General features: G+C 32.7%; 1 protein-coding gene across 4 annotated transcripts; it reads left to right on the top strand.

Moving 5' to 3' along the window:
- Positions 1–5,061: 5,061 nt before the first annotated feature.
- Positions 5,062–22,553, top strand: LOC106073985 (uncharacterized). 4 transcript variants are annotated; one of them, XM_056036369.1, is made up of 9 exons: positions 5,062–5,086; positions 11,421–11,551; positions 13,098–13,229; positions 14,169–14,306; positions 15,104–15,200; positions 15,955–16,097; positions 16,717–16,847; positions 17,176–17,244; positions 21,517–22,553. In XM_056036369.1, the coding sequence occupies exons 1-9, from the start codon at positions 5,077–5,079 to the stop codon at positions 21,908–21,910; spliced, it is 1,245 nt and encodes a 414-aa protein (XP_055892344.1). In that variant the 5' UTR covers positions 5,062–5,076; the 3' UTR covers positions 21,911–22,553. The 4 variants fall into 4 exon arrangements, with proteins under 4 accessions (XP_055892344.1, XP_055892345.1, XP_055892346.1 ...); XM_056036370.1 differs by lacking the exon at positions 5,062–5,086 and adding an exon at positions 5,260–5,372; XM_056036368.1 differs by lacking the exon at positions 5,062–5,086 and adding an exon at positions 5,384–5,552.
- Positions 22,554–23,843: the final 1,290 nt, after the last annotated feature.

Below are 23,843 nucleotides of genomic sequence, written 5' to 3' on the forward strand. Positions count from 1 at the left end.
GGGTTGCTGTCTAAAGGACTGGTAAATTAGTAGAAAGACTCTGAGGAAGCTGAAGATGTGTTTGTCCTAGTGAATAAACACCTGTCTTTATTTCTGTTACACTGTGTTGAGTTGCATGCCTATTCGTTGAGTGCCTAACCTAGAGTTACATAATAATAATAATAATAATAATAATAATAATATAACATGCTAATACAATAAATGCTAGCTAAGTAAAATTACCAAAATCTGCCTTAACTGTGCTCTAGGAATTTGGGGATTGTCGTATGCATTTTTTTTTCTGTTTTGTTTTATAGAAGAGGGGGATTTAACTGCATAAACACCTGCATGGTAGATGGTTTTAAACTCAAACACCCCTGGTAGGGGGTTTTAAACTCAAAACCCCCTTGGTTGTGCTGGGGCAAGTGATGGTTTAGTATTAAAATCTCACCTAAAATAAACAAATTCAAAGCAAAAAATCAGTCACTAAATTCCAACCCCCCCCTCCTGACTACGCCCATATATATGATATATATATATATATATATATATATATATATATATATATATATATATATATATATATATATATATATATATATATATATATATATGAGCAGATGGGTAGCTAATGGTGGTGTCTAATCTGTGCACCTCGGTCTGCTAGAGTCGCCTAGCTAAGCAACCAGACAGCACAACTAGACTAAACTCAACTAACTAACTAATGAAAACAACCAAACTAACTTTATAAAATGAACTTATATACACTTTATTTACAACAAAGCAATAAAAATATATGTGCATACGAAAATCAACTTTACGGAAACAACTAAACCAAAACAACTAAATTCTAAATAAACTAAATAGACAAAAACTAAACAACTAATCAACCCTACTTAATCTATACCAGGGGTGGGCAACTTTTTTCTGACGAGGGCCGTATTAAAAAAATTTGGGGACTGGGGGGCCGCATATATATATATATATATATATTATTTATTTATTTATTTATATGTAACAAGAATTCGCAATTTCTTGAAATATTTTACAAATGATTTTTATAAAATTACATTCGTCTTTTTACATTACAACATTTCCCCACCAATATATAGTTGTGCTTAATGTGAAGTATATAACTGTTTACTCTCGTAAATAATGTTCCGGAACCATGGACCTAGCTTACTATTTGTTGTTTTCTTCTGACTGCTGTCAAATTACAGTCAATAAGTGATAATTGATTTTTTTTTGACATATCAATAAGCTGCGACCTGTTCTAACACTTGATAATCTTCAAACAAAAAACAAGACAAAAGTGGTTCACAGATGAATTTAGTTTCAAATAATGTGAAAGTTTAGCAGCAAAGTTTTTTAAAGTGCGGATATACATCTTCTGGCACCTATGAACTCCCGCGAAAGAACTGAACTTTTCTTTCAGTTCATAATTTCTTGGAAGTATGTCATCTGGAGCGGAGTCATTGGGTGGTGAGCTGAGGGTATTGAAAACTGGTTCCAAGTTACTGACGTCTTAAACTTTGCTTTCAAATTCCACTATCAAGGAATACAAACAAGTCTGAACTTTTCAACCATTTCACTAGAAATAGTTTTACCTTTCAGCTAAAGAAATGGACAAAACCCTATTTCACTTGCTGTGTTACCGAACATCGGAATGTTTTGTTTCTAAATCTTAAGGTACTTTTTGGAACTACCAGTCAGGGCCGGTCTTAGATAATTGGAGGTCCTAGGCGAAGTGAATTTGGCGGCCCCAAATGAAATAGAAATATATAAATTAACAGCGAAAAAAAACTAAAATTATGCAGCTTATTAAATACCTAGTGCACTTTGGCAATAATAGTGAGGACAAGTTTCGCTATTTCTTCTCTTAAATAATGACATGAATTATACTGTGCGGGGCTCTCAACAATGGTAGGCTTTGATGCATAATATATCTATACTTAAGGCGGACTTACTGAAATATATCCATATTGGCAAATGATATTCAATGCAGATTTATGTAAACCTTCTCGTAATGAGTTTATGGTTAGGATAGTGCTCTTTATTTTATTACAAAGCTTGAGTTTTCTCAAAACACGGTCTCCATTGGTTGTTACCCTTGCCATCTTGTACAAACCAACACAACACTTTCAACACAGTTGTTTATAGCATTGAATAAATACTGACCTGGGCTTGTGTCTTTGAATTTTTTTTTCAAAATATTATTATTAAAATAACCTTCGTTTACTTTGAACTTTTTAGAAAGACGTTTAGAGACAATTTTTCTTTAGCCTCTTCATTCAAAGTGATAAGAATCAAAATGTAGGCCTAATGTGATTTCCTTAGGTGTCCGCGGGCCGCATAAAACACTTCGGATGGCCGCATGTGGCCCGCAGCCCGTAATTTGCACACCCCTGATCTATACTATTACAACTACAAACACTACCCCCCCCCCGGATCGGCCAGTGAAATCATGCCACCCTTACGTACCGACATGGAGGCATGGGGGTAAGGGAAGTCGGCCTGGCCTGGATGAGGTGGGCGGAGGGGGGGGGGGAAACCGGTTAACTTATTTTTCAAGTCACCAAAAATATTTTTATTGTAGTTAGAATTTCATATTTGAATATTAGCCAAATATCATGATCGTGATCGCTTTTGAAATGCATTTATAAAAAACAGTTGAATGACCTGAATACGAACTCGGTTGCTAAAAGCCTCCTCTGCTAGCGAAGTAGTTATGAAAATAGAAGGTTTATATCTATTGTTAGTTTCAAACTTTTCTCTCTACCAAGTATAAAGGGGACTAATGCAACTTAGCAAACAAAATAATTATTACCAATATATCATCATCACCATTGGCCTCCTTCAGTCGTAGAACGACTATGGTTCATCTCGCACACTTCCTTTTGTGGCTGTGGAGCCCTATTTTGGAGAGACACTCCCGTCAACAAATCGCCAAAGGCGAAGCTGGAGTGTCCTCTCCAGTTTTTGGAGTTAGGGATTTGAATAAGTGAGATGAAAGCCTGCATGGGCATTGTTTATGGTCGGAACGTTGTCGCCCACACAGCAGTTTCCCCTTCTACGCGCAGCTGATGTGACCAAAGGAACGGATTATCCGATACAGTTTGGGATCAGTAGCGCCGCAGGCTCTTTCAGGCTGTTATTAACATATATAATATAGGCCTATATAATTATTATTTTTTTAATTCATTTTTTTTTTGGTAATGAGGTTTAGCTGGATCCGAGATTGTGTGTGGAGAAACATAATAACGTGTACACATTTTTACCAGACAGACAGAATTAATTGATACACGCTTTGTAAAAAGAAAAAAAAGGTCTTCGACAAGAAAGACGTCATAATTAACACTATCACGCCCTTATATATACAGGCGTGCTTGCGCTAGGCCTTATATCTATGTACCTCGAATATGTCCCTTGCATAATAGTATTGGCCAATGAGCAATGTTGCCTCCTTCTTTAGTAGACTTAATTACATATATATACTAGACATATGTTACCCGCGACCCGCGGGTCTTTATTTGCGCATTACTGTCGATATAGTCACTGAGAGTGTTTTGTAAACAATTAAACGAAATAATAATGTAATAAGTAAAGCGAATGTGTCAATGTAAAAATAGTGTGAATGAAGCTATCAAATCAAAATAGCTAATAGGCTTAATTAAATCCATTTTTTTTTTCAAATTAAAACATTTGCTTGTAGGCCTACATATATTTGATTAAAATTTGAGATGAATAGACTAAATTTTGTTCATGTGTATAAAGTATAAAGTAGATCTTGAGGTAGACGTAGATCTAAATCTACACTAATCTAGAATTCTGTGCTGCGCATGCGTGAACTTTTTTTCATGAATGATTATAGGCCTATCTCAACACGGCAACGCAGCTTTAGCGAACAGCGAACGAATGTATTAAAAATGCTTTAGAAAACAAATTTGAATGTTAATTTGATTAAAATATCGAATGAATGGACAATAATTAGTATGTTTATGTGTTAAAGCATAAAACTATCTTTGCGAAAAGAAGTTTTATCATCTTAGAGTTCAGTAAGAGTTTTAGACCTAGTCCTAGGAATAGACTCAGACCTCAGAAGAGAGATGTGTTAATGTGTAACCATTTGGTAATGTCTAATGAAAGAATGTTCGCCAGGAAATCTGTAGATATCAGGAACTAATTTATGTAAAAAATGCTTTTGAATAATCTAGTGGATTGGATTTATATGTATGTTAAACTTAGCTAATGATCCTTTCACGTTATTTCTCTTTCGCTACGAAAATAAAATTAGGTTTGCGAAAATGGGTTTACCCGAAGTCGATACATTCTAATCTATTAAAAACGAAAAGAGCGATAGCTTTGTTAAATGAATGGGATTATAAAGTGAACAATTAAACGAAATTATATTTAGTACGCGATTCATGAATGAATATAGATCTAGGCCTATCTCAACTCGGCTTCGCAGCTTTCGTAATGAATGTAGCTTTAGAAAACCAAATTTGAATGTTTATTTGATCAAAATATGAAATGAATGGACTTTAATTAATATGTTTATGTGTTAAAGTATAAAACTATCTGTGCGAAGAGAAGTTTTATCATCTTAGAGTTGAATTAGAGTTTTAGATCTAGGGATGGGATTATAAAGTAAACAATTAAACGAATTAATATTTAGTACGCGATTCATTACGGAATTGTCTAATGAAAGAATGTTCGTCAGGAAATCTGTAATCACAGATATAAGGAACTGATTAATGTAAAAAATGCTTTTGAAACACAAAATTGAAGGTTAATTTTATTATATAATGAAATCAATGGATCTTCTTTTGTCTTTTCATGTGTCAAAGTAAAAAACTATCTGCGCAAAGTGTATTTCTTAAAATTAGATCTAGGTCTAAATCCTTTCTATCTTTTCTAATGTCAACATTGTAGACATGGCCTAGATCCATAAAATACTATAGCTGTAATAGAGTCGGACATTATTTTTTTTTTAGGGTCTTACGTTTGTTTTAGGGCTACAATACATACACTAAGGTCTAAGTTGGTACCCAAGAAACATTCCTGCCAAGTTTTATCAAGATTGGTCAAGCGGTTTTGATGTCTATAAGTAACATACATACATACCCCTCACATTCTACTTTATAATATAGATAACTTGTTTATTCATTTATTTTTTAGAAAAAGCTTTCTTAGAGGGACGCAATTTTTTTTTCGCCTTGTAAGAAGCGCCACCGGTAAAAGAAACACTTACGCTATAGGCTAGTAAGCCCTATAGCTGGGCTACACCATGGGCATATTATAATAGCTGGGGGATCGGGTTTTGAGGTTCATCTCCAACCCCCACAATAAAACACCTCACAATTTTGGTTGGCAACTGGGAATAAAAAGTTTATGTGAGCTTTGTACTTCCAAAATCCATAACAAATAATCTAGATCTACTTTTGAGTAACAGCGGTAAAATTAGTCTAGATAGGACTAGTCTAGTTGACTAGTTGATGAAAAGCAACTCGTCAAGATCTAGATTTCTATCTAGACTCTAGATCTAGCAACAATGGCATTTAGCATTGCCTTTGGTATGAGAATGAGTACTCGATCTAGAATTTCTATGACTAGATCTAGACTTAGAGTCATTTCATTTACTTTTACTTTAGTTTAAGTGATTTAGTTTTAGCATTTACGGTTAATCAGGGGGGTTACGTCTATCCCTATCGTCGAACAAGTCTACAATTTTACAAGTTAAGCTCAGTCGCCGACATTTTTTATGTTTGAGTTTGAATTTGTGTATTTCCATAACGGCATAAGGATTAGACCTAGGAAAAAACTGATTGTATCTATGAACTCCCCATCCATTTTTCTTAAAAAGTAGATAGGTTTTATTCTATTACTACTCATCACTCATAGTTAAATTTCTGTTAAAGTGGGTCAGGTCGATGCTTTCAAAAGCTTAAAGTTTCGAACATCGTTTTACCGCTACCTTCAAGGATCGAACATATTAAGAAACTAACACACGAGAAGTATGGTGTTTTAAAAATATTATAATCTTTAAATTTTGTGAAAAGTATGGTGTTTCAAGTGTTACCTATAGATGTAGATAGATCCACCCTCCCCAAGCCACCTGGTTGATCAAAAAAAAATGTATTTTAGAGCACGCTTAGTATTTGTCACACACACACGCAAACAACATAACTATATATAAATATATATATATATATATAATATGTATCTATCACGCCTAGTGTTTGTGATCTAATTAGCGGGTTGACCGTAGGTACTTGATTGATGGCTATTTCCCCCCCCCCCCCTTTCCCAGGGGCGGACTGGGTATCAAAATCGGCCCGGGCATTACCATATAAACCGGCCCACAAATATCGTGTCATATATTTTCGGTGTGTGTGTGGGATTTTAAACCTCTCCGCAATTTATATATAATATATATATTAGTGTGTGTCTATATGTTATTAATCTTCATTAAATTCTTATCTTCATTCTTTCAAACGTTTTTTCTACCCTAGAATACTCTCTTCCTATAATTAGTGAAAGGCAGTATATACCGCCAAGGGACAGCTAGGGAGTCTGGGGGAGCGCTGTAAGCTCCCCCAGTGGTGCCCCGGACCCAAGCATTATCTTTGTTATTTTAAGCTTTAAAAAATGCATATTTTGAGGTATCTACAGTGCTATTAGCCTGTTACTCTTCTGCTAAAAAAATCAAAAACTAAATCTTCTATTCAGTGGAGTCCAGCGACTGGTAGAAAAAGGTAAAATGCTTTAGTTTTTGTATTGGAGGTAGGGGGGGGGGACCACAAAACCCCTTTTGGCTACGCTCATGAAATTTGGTGACTGTAGTTTGCTTAAGTTGGCTGCACTGGGGAAGTAAGTAAAGTTTCCCTTTCAGACAATGAGATTTGAGGCCGATGATGGTTTGAACTCCTCCCCTCTCGGCTACGCCCATGTGTTTTATCATAGGTGTAAGCCTAATTCTATTCAAAATATATAAAGTTTGATAACGCATCGAAAACTGGATGTATGCTTTCGTAGGCTTACATAATGTATTCTATTTATACATGTATGTAGTCTGAAATCTAAAAACACTGCAATAGCAGCCTTAATGAGTTTCAAATTTTTTGGTATTACTTATAAATAACAGACGTTTCTTAAAAAAATAAAAAAATAATTAGGTCCTACGCATTTCACGTGTCAATCTAGTCATGCATGTTGATCTGTGACTTAAAATATGCTAAGTCATTGGTTTTCCTGGCTGACTCAGGCAACCCATTCCTTTAAAGTGGTATCACCACAAAAACAAAACTAGGAGTCTATCGAGCTGTCGTCCTACCTACATTGCTCTATGACTCAGAAACATGGATAGTGTACAGTTAACATGCAAAGAAACTGAATCACTACCAGGACATGTCTGTGAAAAATACTGAATGTCAAATGGCAAGACAAAATACCAGATACTGAAGTCCTTCAAAGAGCGGGTCTGCAAAGCATCCACACAATCCTGATGCAGTCCCAGCTGCGATGGGCAGGACACGTATGCAGAATGGAAGACCACCGCATCCCTAAACGACTCTTGTATGGCCAACTAAGCGAAGGAAAGCTCTCACAAGGTGGTCAAGGGACACCCTCAAAGCTTCTCTGAAGACGTTCAGCATAGATCCAGCCACCTGGGAGACAGAGGCACATGACAGAGCATCATGGCGTCGCGCTGTGAAAACTGGCACACAGGTTGCTGAGGAAAAGAGAACAAAGCTGGCAGAAGAAAAACGCCAGAGAAGAAAAGCAAGGCCAATGACACTAGCTCCAGCTGGAATAACCTGCCCAGTGTGCGGCCAAACATTCCGGGCTCACATAGGTCTCACCAGCCACACGATGAGACATAAAACCCCAGTGCAAAGCCCTCAGCCCCTTGGATGACAAAGTGGTCATAATCGAACTACGATGGACGAACTATATATATATACTTTACCAGATAAGAGAAAGCAGAACGGTTAGAGAGGTACTTCTAAATGTGAAAAGCTCTTGCTTCGTCCTAGTACATTCTCAAAAACGCGATTTGTATATGAATATATTATTTAAAATATAAATGATTCTAAATCTCCTTTCATTAAATATCGGATGTGACCGCGCTATATAAATTATTGTAATAATTTTCATTATTAATGACTTCATACTAAGCATAAGTTTGCCATTAATCATAATGGTACGAATACTGATTTTGATCTAGATTTATGTTTTAATTAAATAATAATAATTTTTTTTTAAGCTTTAAGTGTAGTATTTTTAGATCTATGTTATTACAAATAAACAAGAAACTTACTTTTTTCTCTTCAAATCGCAGAAAATAGAACTGTATACGGTTATACACATATTGAGCTATGAATATAAGTTGGGTGGTTCGCAATTTCGCGACTGTGTGTATGTGTTTAAGTTAACTTCTATTAAGTTTTGTTCAAGAGCTAATTGTCTCCCCTTTTGCAGCGTTATATCAATGTTTTCTAATTTAACCTCTCCCATCCCTCTTTTTCGTTAACTTTCAATGGAACCATCAAAAGACGGTTGAGGGAAGGAGCAAAACAAAAATAGGAGTGCCATGAAAGGCCCATGCCGACCATCAAAATGATCAGGCCAAACACAGTCACAGTAGTGTTGAAGGCCATGCGCTTGTGCATAGCAGAAAGTATGGTCTTACGTTTTACAAATGATAACACGTACAGTGTATAGTGTAATTCTTAAATTTTATTCTTGTTGAATTTCAAACAAAATTAATGGTAATAATAATAATAAAAAAACAACATGTGTTCGGGCCTTTGTGTCTTGCTGCTGTCACTTTTTTTAAAAGTTGTCTGCATTTAATTTTTTTTCTTTGGTCGCGACCAGACCAGCCCATTTGGTACCGGCCCACTGGGCATTTGCCCGTTTACCCATATAGCCAGTCCGCCCCTGCCCTTTCCCCTCAACATTGTACAACTTGAACAATGTTTTGGGGCTGTGTTGATGGGCCTGGTTTACACCTTTGTGTTGCGCTATCACTGACCATTTTTTTGTTGTGTGTTTGTCTGTTGGCTGCGTTTGGATTGAGTCTTGAAATTTACCTTATTACTTTGCACTGAAAAAGTGTGAATGTTGGAGAGTGGAATTGCGTAAGAAGAAAGGGCGGGTAAGGGGGTGTAGGCAGAATAAGAGAGTGGTTAAATATGTTATTATTATTATTTTATTAATTTGTGTATTTGTGATGTTTCAAAGGAGTGTCTTTGTAGCGCATTATGAGCTTTATCATACTTTATGGCAAAAAAAATATATATATAATTTTATAGACCCGGCGCCACACGTCTAGATCAAGAAGCACAACTGACTCTATGTATTTGAGGCTGAGGTCACATTTTTATGGTCAATCAATTATTGATTATCTCTTGATACAGTGTCTTGACTGTTTCCCTCCTCCCCCCCCCCTTTTTTTTTTTTTACCTGCCAAAGACATATTTTATTTCAAAATACCATATCTACATTCTATACCTCCCCCTTTCATTTTATTAATGTCTCTTCACATCAAGCACATGCGCTAGGTGTTGGTTTATCTATTGTTAATCTATTTATTTAAAAAAATATAGCACATTTACCACAAATAGCTGATACAAATTGTAATACATGCATAATTTATATCTTATTTATATGGATTATATCCCTTAGATCAGTGATGCACAAAATATGGACCGCGGGCCGACATGCTTCTATCTGGCCCGCCAAAAAGTCAGCACAAAATATAGAAATCCCCTCCCCCCCAAAAAAAATGTTCAAAATGTATCTTTACCTACGTTAGGGCCCTCACTTTTTTCTAATGGATTACTATCAAGGCATTTAACATTTGTCCGTTCATGAAATAGGACGATAGAATCTTCGAGGCAAAGTGAACGTATCTTTACTTTTTGTAGAACATGATACCATTGCTAGCCAACATGGTTTGTTTTTAAAAAACAAGAACAAAATATAAACAGAACTTTTGCCATTTTTTGAAGTGTAAAAGAAAATTTAAATATCCCAATAATTCAATGTAAGTACTAGATCCTTGGGTTTGAAATAAAGTAGTTTCAGGTGGATTTCATTAAGTTTTTGTATCTTTTCCAACATGTGGCCCGCGACACTAGTATTGGAAATTAAAATGGCCCCGAGATTGAATTTGGTTGGGCATCACTGCCTTAGACGTTTATTTTTAACATTCAAATGGTGTTTGATATTTTACAAAGCTGAGATTGCTTATAAAAAAACAACAACTTTCAAACACCCCCTATTCAAGCCTCAATTTTCATGTTTGGGTAGCAAGGGACACGTTAAACAAATAGTTGCAAATATTTCTCAGCCTAATTAGAAGCATAATATATATAGGTTTTGTTGATCTGAAGCATCATTGGCATTAAAAAACACCCTTAACCCAGACTCACTTCACTCTTCCCAAGAGGTAAAAAAAAAGTGACGTTTTTATACCAATATTACCAATGCACTTTGAATATAAGTTAAAAAATTATCCTCGTGTGAAAATGAAACTAAATATTTTTATAACTTAACTATAAAGAAATGGACGATGCACAATAGGAATGGACTAGTTTTGTCATAATCATCGAAACAAAGGAGAATTTTAAAAAATACAGTAGGGTGTTTGATAAGTACCTTAACATGAAAGTGTTCGATAGACGTAGTTTACTATAGACTTATTATAAATCTATATTTATATTGTAGACTCTATGTCTATAGTCACTATTAGTAATTAGTATATAGTCTAGATCTATAAAATATTACTAATATTATTTAGTAATATTAGTATAGTCAGTATAGATCTATATTATTAGTTTATATAGACTTATATAGATCTAGATTCTAGAGTCTAATAGATTATATTTTTATATATATTGTCATATAATAAAATAGACCTTTAATTTTTTAGCTCAATAAATGATAATAATAATGCCATAATTTAATTATACACATACATACACTGACACTGACAGTAAAAATGAGTAATAAGTAATAGATCTAGATCTAGTATTAGTAAGATCTACTAGCCTCGGCCTTAGGCCAAGTTAGGCTTAGCCTTTTATTAGGCCTTAGCCGCCATGGCTTAGACTTTATTCTCTAGATAATATAGATCTAGATTCTAGAACTTACTTTATCCCATGGTCACTTCATCCCCTCACCCCTGGCCAGTTAATCTATAATAACATGTCCAAAATATCAAAAAGTATTCTAAATAAGCATATTTATATATTAGAGGAAATGATGGCATAAAGGCAAAGGCTTAACAACACAATCACAATGACTATGAAATAGTATTTAATGGGGGATGAAAACTGTGTATGTTAAGTTTAGTTTGAATACTCATAATCTTCTTGTCAGAGTCTTGGAATTTTGAACATCCATTGAAATTAAATTTCTGCTAATTTTCCCAGATTGTCTTCCTCTACAAATGACAGACAATGAACTGGCTAATTATCCTCAGTTTAGTAGTCTACTCAGTTGTCTACAAGATAGACTTGCACCTGATGGAAGCAGCTTAAAAATGAAGTCAGCACTAGATGAGGTCAGTAGTTTCTGAGTGTGAGTGTGCACGTGACTACATTAATGAAAAAAAAAAGGCAAATGCTTATATTTATATTGTCTGTTTAAAGAAAAATACTGAGATTGCTCTTCATTGTAATTCAATATTTTTTTTTGGTTTAAACTTTTAGATCACATTAAAAAATATTATTTAAATTTATATCATATTTTTTTAGTTTTAGCTTTCTTGTAGGCATAATAGAAAAAAAATTGAGTTCATTTTTTTTTCTTATCTGTTAGTGTTTTGCCAACATAATGAGATGGACCAATTTTAGCTGCTACTTTTTTCTTTTCTGAAAGCGAAAAATCTAATTTAAAAAATTATCTATGCAAGCAGATTTTTCATAAAAATACACCACTTTTACAACTATTCACTATTAATAGTAACAAACAGGGAGGCTCTTTAGTAGGGGAGACGAGTCCTACCATATTTTTATCACATTTATGCAAACGGTTTTAGATTTTTTGTCAAAAAAAATTCTTTTTACATTTGTATTGCTAAGTTAAGTAAGTTCTCTCATAATAACTACTACATTTTCACAAAAATATTAACTATTTTTTTAAAGAGAAAAAATCTATTAATATGCATATAAGTTGGACATAATTTAAAACAACAATTAATAAGTAGTTTTTCATATTATCGCATGCAGTGGCTATTGGATAAGGAAGGGTAAGGGGGAAAAAAAGAAATATTTTTTTTATAGAAATGTTTTTTTCTTGAGGATTTGAATGAGATTGACCCTTTACAAAACAATTAGATCAATTAGATATTCATTATAAGACATCAGTTACGCCAGGTTCACATCTAACTTCCCATTCACTTTCACCTATCCTTTGGTCTGCTGGACCCTGGGGCACCACACAAGATCTGTCAACCCTTTTTCTCCACTTTTCTCTGTCATTTGTCTTTGATAGAATTTCATTCTGATGTCCTTTCTGAAAACATTGAAACCTGCCTTTTTACCTGCCTGGGTGGACCACCTCAGGGGCCGATTTTGAGTTTGTGTTTCCACACAAACTGTCTTTGTAACCTTGTTTTTACATTGTTTTTGCTTCTTTTTGTCAACCCTTATCTCATCTCTGCCTGTTTGAGGTATAGGCCACCAACCAACTTCTACCAGACTACTCGGTTCTGGGGAATCTTTCCAACTGCCCACCTGCTTGGCATCTGCTTCAAAATCATTACGCCAAGTATTCCTGGGACATCCCCTCTTACCTTAGAGGTTCCAAGTGAGGGCTTGTCTTGTAATGTTGGATACAGGCTTGAATAGAGTGTTATCCATCTCCTGTGTCACTGAAGGATATCTACTTCAATGTGCTGCTGTTTTGTTCTTTGCCACAGTTCCTCATTGGAGATTGTTTGACCAGCGGATCATAAGAATCTTCCTTGATTTTTGTATGGTGGTGATTTTTGTTCTCCAGGTCTCTGCTCCATAAAGTAGTATTTGCTTAACAATGGTTTGTAAACCATTTAAAAAAAAACAAATGTGTGATTTAACATCACTGTATTTTAATGATTACTATTGTAGGTACAGCACAGTTTGTCACAGGCAAGACTTAAATGGTTGATGAGTCACACTGTGTATCTTGAGCTCTATGAACTATTAGCTAGCTATGAGATAAAAAGTCATGAAGGGACACTCACTCCAGATGAGAAACAGGTTGCTTTTTTTTTATTTTACAAAGCTTATATCAACTCACTCTCTCTGCCTGGTAAATGTTTGTATACGTTATTTCTCCGACACCCAATCTTGAATCAAGCTGAAATTTTGCACAATAATTTCTTTCACCTGACAACACAAGAATCAATTTAAAAAATTAACCAATTAGTTTATTAACTATTGGTACTTAATTATTTTGTTTGGCATTCCAAACAAGGGAAAGAAATTGTACTTGATTGACTGAGGTGGTGGTATAAGCTGAATTAGTCCTCTTTACAGATCTCCACTTTAAAGAAAGTTTGAAACAAACAATAGATAACTATACAATCTTCTAGTAGAGTGGTTGAGGAGGCTAGAGTCACGAGTTTGAATTCATGTCATTCCTTTTTTTTTTTTTTTTTTTTTTTTACAAATGTTTTTTTTTTTAAATTACAGTCAAATAAAATTCACCCAGATAACCCTTTCTTTCTCTCCCTCCCCCACCTCCCATTTTCCCAACTTGTCCAGGTAAGTAATAGGACCATAGCCTAGTGAGAAAGCTAAAACCTTAAAAAAGTGCTAAACAGAAGCAATTGGTATAAATATTTCTAATCACACAGATTTATAGTTGTTAGTCTAGATTTATTACAAATTTAATTACATGACTGATCCAAACTAATTGCTACGATTACACTTAATGTAAGCTTTTTTTTTTTTAAAAAGTATTTTTTCTGTTTTTCTTGTTGTAATGTTCCATTCCATCTAATATATAAAATAAACTAGATATTTCATGAATTCTCTATTTTAGTAATAACCTGACAAATACAACAGTCAAGTTAAAGAAGCACTTAAACAATTTAAAAAGTTGGTTTAAACTATGTTAGACTAAGTGGTTTTGATAGAGTTTGTATTATTTTGATTTGGAATACAATTGTAATGACATGCAATGATATCTGACAGATCCAGATGTGTCTGACAAAGACGTTGTCTTACAATGAGATTGGGGACTATTTGCATTTCCACCCAGGTGTCAACAGTAAGTCAACTCTTTTTGGCTTAACCCAGATGGATATTGATCAGCACAACCCTGCTAAACATGTATGTATGATTGACTGTTAAACTTTAGATAGAAACTGGTTAGCATGTTTTTATTTGCATCCGGCCAGCTTAAACTTTCGTAGATTACTATCAATGATAAAGGCAAAGGTTGTAAAGAAACAAACATTAACGAGAAATATTTCTTAAGCTTGCTTGATATTGGAAAAGTTGCTTTTTGTCTGATGGAACACACAAAGTAACTAGATGATCATTCAATTTTCATTTCTTGAGTTGTTGACCTCTTTGAATATTAGTTTCCCTATTCCCCCAAATAAGTTTAATCATTTTGAATCCATCACATGGGTCTCCGTTCAGTTTTCTTGAGCATATTCTATTTTTTGACATGAATTTTTCTGCATTGTTAGCAAAATGGAGGCTGGGAAATCTAAATCTCCAGGAGTGAGTTGGAATTACAGGCAATTATTTTTGGATTGGAAAACAGACAAATAAGTTCTGATCTGTTATGTTTATTATGTACTCCTTTTTATGCAAATGAATCTCTTTAGCATTTGATGTAGAACATAACCACTGCAAAAAAAAATGTATTAAAATTTTCTCCACATTTTATAGATCAGCAGATGATACATAATATGATGATACAGTGTATTTTTCATGTTGGTTAATAGAAATTGTTTGAATTAAATATTTTGTCTTGAAATATACATTTTTTTTTCTTCTATTATTGTGCAGTGTTTGTATAATATATATATATATACAATTAATAAGTTATATTGATAACCTTTGGACTAAATGTATTGATTTATCTTTATTTTATATTCTGATTTTATTGTATGTAGCTGCTAAATGATCTTCAGAAGATAATTATTCCTATGATAGAAGACAAAATTCAGAAAAAATGTGAAGATTTATACAACTTTTACGAGCCTGTAAAGGGTATGTATATATATATATATATTATTCTATCAGTCTTTCTTTCTTTTGGTCTATTTGTTGTAATTTATTTCAATTTTTATGTATCCACCAATTTTTGTTTCATCAAATTTCCTAAATCCAGATTTTATTAATTTTTTCAATATCCCCTGTCTTTGTTAATTAGATGCTTGTCTAGTGATAAAGTAAAAAAAAAAGTTTCCCCTTTCAGGTGTTGCAATCTATGAGGCACATGATTTAAGGTCATCTGTTTTTTTATGGCCAACAGCTAATGAGCAGGGTGTCTTGTGGTCATGACAACAACCATCCGCCTTTACTTTCCCCAACTAAAGTCAGGTATCCATTAGAGTTGGGTGGATTCAGGGCGCCCTAAAAATCCAGAAGTTCAAAATCCCAGTCTTCACTGAGATTCAAACCCAGGAACCCAAGTTCAAAAGCCAACCTCTTTACCACTCAGCCACCGTCTCCCCTTTATCTAGTAATACTCTTTACAATTTTTGCTAGTATCCTTGTTTTCTTAAGGTAATTTGCTTTTTTGAAAAGTCTTTGCACTCCTGACTGTCTTCCAACTTGGCTTAATCATACAAATTTAAGTTTAAACTATTATGACATTACCATAACAAACTTTTGTATCCTCTAAATCCAGTCTTAGACTTCACTACTGATGTTGTTATTTTAGCTGATGTATTTTATTATTCTGAAAATGTAAAATATTATCGAAGCTAAGATTCCTCTTCTGCTTTCTTCTCATCTTTAGCAACTCAGCAAGGTTCAGCCGCTACCAAGTTCTTAACCTTGCCAGATTTAGTGGAACATAAACTGCTGAGTCTTCAACAAGAAAAGGAAACCTTGAAGAAAGACAGAGTCGCAAGAGAGCAGCATTTCTGGACCTACTACCAGGTATCCATTGATACAAATAGTGTCATCAATTTCAATTAGGAAATGGAAAGATTATTGTTTTATATTTATTTTAAGTAAAAAAATATTTTTGATAATGTAAAAGCATCGATAACAAGGAGCTAATAAAATAATTATAAGTTATTTGTCAACTAGTTATACATAAATCCTTAAAAAAGTTTGTATTAAGCTCCTATTTTGGAGAGATTACACCCCTACTTAAGTGAAAATTATACTAAAATATATCTATAGATTTGTATGATGGTTTCACTTATTTGATTAAACTTTTATGTACTTTGTTTTTTTTCTCCATCATGATGCTTCAGTTGTTTTTAGTGAAATTAGTAAATACAGAAAGGTAGCACAAATTTCAGTTTTTAAATACATCCACACAAGTGGCACAACTAATAGGAAAACAATGTATTAAGGTTTCCTTATATTTTTTCTCTAGCAACTTTCCAATCTCTTCCCTTCTTTGTTGACCAATTAGATTTGGATTGGGAGTTTATTCAGTTATTCAAACTAATGTATCATCCTCTACAGTTTAATGAAAATATTGAATATTTGATGCATAATTAGGGTCTAGGTAGATTCAGTGTTTTGATGTTTCTTTTGTTGATAGAAACTGTTGGAGTGTTTGTCTGTAATTGAGACTATTGTCAAAGAGTACAAACTGACTTGTCAGGCTCAGACTGATGATGTCACAGTGGAATGGCTAGAAACACGTTCTGAAGCATTGAGATTAAAAGTCAAGTAAGAATATTCAAACATTCAAAGGATAACCTGCTGTTCTGTTCTTAAACTTCACTTTTATCCCTACCTTTTTTTTTTATCAGTGGAGCTTCTACTTTGGAGTAACTACTTTGCTTATTCTTTTCCACACTTTTTTTTTCTTCAAATTTTTTTTGGAAAAAGGGGGGGGGGGTATGTCCTTTAAGTAGGGATTGATACCAGTGTGGATCTAAAAGTTTATTGTCTGACAGTGTAGAAAATTTTAAATTATAATTTATTTATTTTTTTTGTTTTTGTATTTTTTATGCATTTTATTTCCCTTCTTGATTGACTGATGTCTTCTACCCAGGTTGACGCAAGTTCAGATTCTCTGTGACACCTACACAAATGAGGCAGTGAAAGCTTTGAAAAAAATAAGGTAACTCTTTAAATCAAAAGTAAAAACATAAAAAAATACTTTTAAAAAAAGCACAGCTTATATTAAGTGTAATGTTATTAATTAGTTTGGATCAGTCATGAAGTTAAATTTGTAAGAGATCTAGACTTCACAATAATAAATATGTGCAATTAGAAATATTTTAATCGATTGTTTTTGTTTAGCGCAATTTTATACTTTTAACTTTCTGAGTACACTGTGATCCTATCATTTGTCTGGACCAGTTGGGAAATGGTCGGGGAGGGGGAAGAGGTGAATGTTACCTTGATAGCTTTTTAAAAATAAAGTTGTACAGCTTGAATTTGAACTTGAGGCCTCAAACCTCTTCAAGGGAACTAATTCAACATTTTGTGTCACTTTAAAAGTTATCTGTCCTAGAAATAGACTTAAAGATAGATTTCAGAGCTTATCATTGAAAGATGACCATGTTTCATGAAAACAAAAATAATGAAAAAAAGTTATAGCTTTAGTTGAAAGTACTTGCCAATAACTATAGTTTATTGTTCATCACATTGAAATATGTAAAACTTTTCTTAATGATTTTAAATAAAAATAGCTTTTGATAGCATACCATGCTCAATAGGATTTTCAAAAGACTCATTTCATCCTGAGAGATACTGCTTTACGGATTTCTCTTGAAAGTAGCTTCAAAGATTACCAATAAAAAGGTCCTTTTTATATCATTCCAGTTTCAATCAAATTTGTTTAGAGACTGTGTGGTAAAATAAAATCTTATCTGCCACATCACTTTGCCTTAAATATTCACTCTTTGTGTATCACTGTTGTGAAGAAGAATATAAGTTGACAAGCACATGAAGAGATGTAGCATGTCATTTATGGCTAACTACTTTTCAATACTATTTTTTTTCTGCTTGATTAAAAAACTATATTAAACAAAAACATATTTTCAGAAGAGCTGATATTAGTTTATGATATCTCTAAGAGTAGTCTGGCTCTGATTACTTGCAAAGAGTTTGAAACGTGTTTAGTTCTTGAGTTGTAAATATTTTAGTTTGCTGTGTAAAAAAATAAAGGGATTGTCCAAATTTAAACTGAATGACTCGCGAAGCTGTCTTCCACACAAAAAATGTAAAGAAAGTGTTATTTCCAAATGTTTATTACAAACCAAGGTTAGTTTCTCATTTGAAGAAACATTAAACCCTTTGCTTCAAATACATTTCACATTAAGAGAAGTCCAAAAAGATTAAATACACTTTCACTCATTTCTTTTTTTCCCATCATTTGGTACTTTTAAAACACAGAAACAAATATCAACTGTACTTTTAAAACACAGAAACAAATATCAACTGTACTTTTAAAACACAGAAACAAATATCAACTGTACTTTTAAAACACAGAAACAAATATCAACTGTACTTTTAAAACACAGAAACAAATATCAACTGTACTTTTAAAACACAGAAACAAATATCAACTGTACTTTTAAAACACAGAAACAAATATCAACTGTACTTTTAAAACACAGAAACAAATATCAACTGTACTTTTAAAACACAGAAACAAATATCAACTGTACTTTTAAAACACAGAAACAAATATCAACTGTACTTTTAAAACACAGAAACAAATATCAACTGTACTTTTAAAACACAGAAACAAATATCAACTGTACTTTTAAAACACAGAAACAAATATCAACTGTACTTTTAAAACACAGAAACAAATATCAACTGTACTTTTAAAACACAGAAACAAATATCAACTGTACTTTTAAAACACAGAAACAAATATCAACTGTACTTTTAAAACACAGAAACAAATATCAACTGTACTTTTAAAACACAGAAACAAATATCAACTGTACTTTTAAAACACAGAAACAAATATCAACTGTACTTTTAAAACACAGAAACAAATATCAACTGTACTTTTAAAACACAGAAACAAATATCAACTGTACTTTTAAAACACAGAAACAAATATCAACTGTACTTTTAAAACACAGAAACAAATATCAACTGTACTTTTAAAACACAGAAACAAATATCAACTGTACTTTTAAAACACAGAAACAAATATCAACTGTACTTTTAAAACACAGAAACAAATATCAACTGTACTTTTAAAACACAGAAACAAATATCAACTGTACTTTTAAAACACAGAAACAAATATCAACTGTACTTTTAAAACACAGAAACAAATATCAACTGTACTTTTAAAACACAGAAACAAATATCAACTGTACTTTTAAAACACAGAAACAAATATCAACTGTACTTTTAAAACACAGAAACAAATATCAACTGTACTTTTAAAACACAGAAACAAATATCAACTGTACTTTTAAAACACAGAAACAAATATCAACTGTACTTTTAAAACACAGAAACAAATATCAACTGTACTTTTAAAACACAGAAACAAATATCAACTGTACTTTTAAAACACAGAAACAAATATCAACTGTACTTTTAAAACACAGAAACAAATATCAACTGTACTTTTAAAACACAGAAACAAATATCAACTGTACTTTTAAAACACAGAAACAAATATCAACTGTACTTTTAAAACACAGAAACAAATATCAACTGTACTTTTAAAACACAGAAACAAATATCAACTGTACTTTTAAAACACAGAAACAAATATCAACTGTACTTTTAAAACACAGAAACAAATATCAACTGTACTTTTAAAACACAGAAACAAATATCAACTGTACTTTTAAAACACAGAAACAAATATCAACTGTACTTTTAAAACACAGAAACAAATATCAACTGTACTTTTAAAACACAGAAACAAATATCAACTGTACTTTTAAAACACAGAAACAAATATCAACTGTACTTTTAAAACACAGAAACAAATATCAACTGTACTTTTAAAACACAGAAACAAATATCAACTGTACTTTTAAAACACAGAAACAAATATCAACTGTACTTTTAAAACACAGAAACAAATATCAACTGTACTTTTAAAACACAGAAACAAATATCAACTGTACTTTTAAAACACAGAAACAAATATCAACTGTACTTTTAAAACACAGAAACAAATATCAACTGTACTTTTAAAACACAGAAACAAATATCAACTGTACTTTTAAAACACAGAAACAAATATCAACTGTACTTTTAAAACACAGAAACAAATATCAACTGTACTTTTAAAACACAGAAACAAATATCAACTGTACTTTTAAAACACAGAAACAAATATCAACTGTACTTTTAAAACACAGAAACAAATATCAACTGTACTTTTAAAACACAGAAACAAATATCAACTGTACTTTTAAAACACAGAAACAAATATCAACTGTACTTTTAAAACACAGAAACAAATATCAACTGTACTTTTAAAACACAGAAACAAATATCAACTGTACTTTTAAAACACAGAAACAAATATCAACTGTACTTTTAAAACACAGAAACAAATATCAACTGTACTTTTAAAACACAGAAACAAATATCAACTGTACTTTTAAAACACAGAAACAAATATCAACTGTACTTTTAAAACACAGAAACAAATATCAACTGTACTTTTAAAACACAGAAACAAATATCAACTGTACTTTTAAAACACAGAAACAAATATCAACTGTACTTTTAAAACACAGAAACAAATATCAACTGTACTTTTAAAACACAGAAACAAATATCAACTGTACTTTTAAAACACAGAAACAAATATCAACTGTACTTTTAAAACACAGAAACAAATATCAACTGTACTTTTAAAACACAGAAACAAATATCAACTGTACTTTTAAAACACAGAAACAAATATCAACTCTACTTTTAAAACACAGAAACAAATATCAACTGTACTTTTAAAACACAGAAACAAATATCAACTCTACTTTTAAAACACAGAAACAAATATCAACTGTACTTTTAAAACACAGAAACAAATATCAACTGTACTTTTAAAACACAGAAACAAATATCAACTGTACTTTTAAAACACAGAAACAAATATCAACTGTACTTTTAAAACACAGAAACAAATATCAACTGTACTTTTAAAACACAGAAACAAATATCAACTGTACTTTTAAAACACAGAAACAAATATCAACTCTACTTTTAAAACACAGAAACAAATATCAACTGTACTTTTAAAACACAGAAACAAATATCAACTCTACTTTTAAAACACAGAAACAAATATCAACTGTACTTTTAAAACACAGAAACAAATATCAACTGAAAACTAAGTTTTACTTAAAAATTTTTTTAAATAAAAAAAACCTTCTTTTTTGTTTATTTGTAGAGGTCATCTTGACGATGCCATAAAACAGACAGAAGCTCAATTGGCTGCAACTACCTACTCACTCCAGTCCTATCACTCCATTGGTGCAGAGTTCAAATCACTTGTCAACCAGTTTACATTACTTCAGAATGAAATAGAGAACCGCAAGTGGGCTCTGAGCACCATGGGGAGAACACTGAACTCCACAGATGGGTTAAGCCACACGGCTAGCAGCTCCCCACGGAGTGTGGACAGTCTACTCAACCTAGTCAGTCCCCCAGTCTCTCAGTTGAAAACAGATTTGCAGAGCCAACCTGCAGTTGTCCACCCTTCTTCAAAAAGTCATCAACGTGAGAAAGAAACTAAGAAGGTTTCATTCCTGTCACCCAGCTCTTCACAAAACTCAACTACATAATAGTTTGATTTCAGTTTGAAAAATGTAATTTGAACACATTATTACATGCAAGAATGTTTGAACTCATCATTACATGAAAGATTGTTTGAACTCATCATTACATGAAAGATTGTTTGAACTCATCATTACATGAAAGATTGTTTGAACTCATCATTACATGAAAGATTGTTTGAACTCATCATTACATGAAAGATTGTTTGAACTCATCATTACATGAAAGATTGTTTGAACTCATCATTACATGAAAGATTGTTTGAACTCATCATTACATGAAAGATTGTTTGAACTCATCATTACATGAAAGATTGTTTGAACTCATCATTACATGAAAGATTGTTTGAACTCATCATTACATGAAAGATTGTTTGAACTCATCATTACATGCAAGATTGTTTGAACTCATCATTACATGCAAGATTGTTTGAACTCATCATTACATGCAAGATTGTTTGAACTCATCATTACATGCAAGATTGTTTGAAGTCATCATTACATGCAAGATTGTTTGAACTCATCATTACATGCAAGATTATTTGAACTTATCATTACATGCAAGATTGTGTGATAACAAAAATCTAAGCAGATCTCTTGAAAAGTGTTAAAAAAAATGTTTTTTGCTAATGCGGAAATGACAAAAACAAAATTTTTTTTTTTTTTTTAAATAGATATGTTTCTATGGGAAACTAAATGATTCTTGTATTATAAGTCCTCACTGGTACTCATATATTGAGAGCTCTCTTAACTGTAAAGATCAAATTAAACCAAGGATATCTGTTGAACAGATCTTACACATTCAGATGTAACAGAAGTTGAATATCATCACTTATCATTAAACACTGTGAGGGAGTGCTGAGGGTGTGAGAAGCTCAAATCCATTCTTTCAAATTCCTGGATTGGCTGTGTGTATGTTGTATACTGAACAGTTAGATTAACATTTTAATTAGGTTAACTGCACACATTAACAATATTAAACAAAAATCAAGATAATTATAAATTCACAACTCAAACTCTCCCACATTTTATTAGGTATGCAATGCTATGGATGATTTCAATTCTAGTTCATTGACGTTCACAACTCAAACTCTCCCACATTTTATTAGGTATGCAATGCTATGGATGATTTCAATTCTAGTTCATTTAGCCTCTAATCCATGTCACGAGAGAACAAAGTCTATAGACCCTTTTAGACATAAAATTAACGTGTTTCCAGGATTTTAAAGGTTTTCTTTGTTTCAAACACTAGTAGTAATGGCACAAGAACTAGAGTTAATAGGCCTACATACTTTTCTTGTATAATCAGGCAAATGCTTCTATAACCATACTGCCTTATAATATCTGTACTGCTAGACTTACTACTGGCCTCTGTCTCGCCCCAGGACACGGTACTCATTACCGGACTGAATCAAGAATCCTTTTTACTCTGGAACCTTCCTTCTTTACATTGGGTGGTCAAAGGCCTTCTGGAAAGAGATAGAACATCACCAGTTGCTTCTGAGAAGGGTCATGAAGCGGTGTTACTCGTCACGGTTGACCACCCGCCTAGCGCTGGCCCTGTGTCATCCGTGACAGTTTACCCCTACCCGCGTAGCCACCACAGTTATAACAAGAAATATTATTTAAAGTGTTTTTTAAATGCATCTTTTTTTTTCCTACATACGTTATTGATTCTCAGTGAAGTTTTATTGATATTGGACTTTGTATTTGTGTATATATGTAAGACAGAGCTCAATTTAAATACATCGGCTCTTGTCTTCTGATTGTCTTGCTAATTTAAGTAAATATTTACATAGTAAGTAATATGTAGTCTGAAAGTGATTGGGAGGTTTTGTAATTTGTATCCAATTTTCCCAGAGACATTCGTATACGGGAAGAGTATATGGCAATAGCCTTAATAGTTATAAATTCTTTTGGACTTAAGTGTAAGAGACCAAAG

The sequence above is a fragment of the Biomphalaria glabrata genome, chromosome 7, assembly GCF_947242115.1.
Source record: "Biomphalaria glabrata chromosome 7, xgBioGlab47.1, whole genome shotgun sequence".
In the NCBI taxonomy this organism is placed as follows: Eukaryota; Metazoa; Mollusca; class Gastropoda; family Planorbidae; genus Biomphalaria; species Biomphalaria glabrata.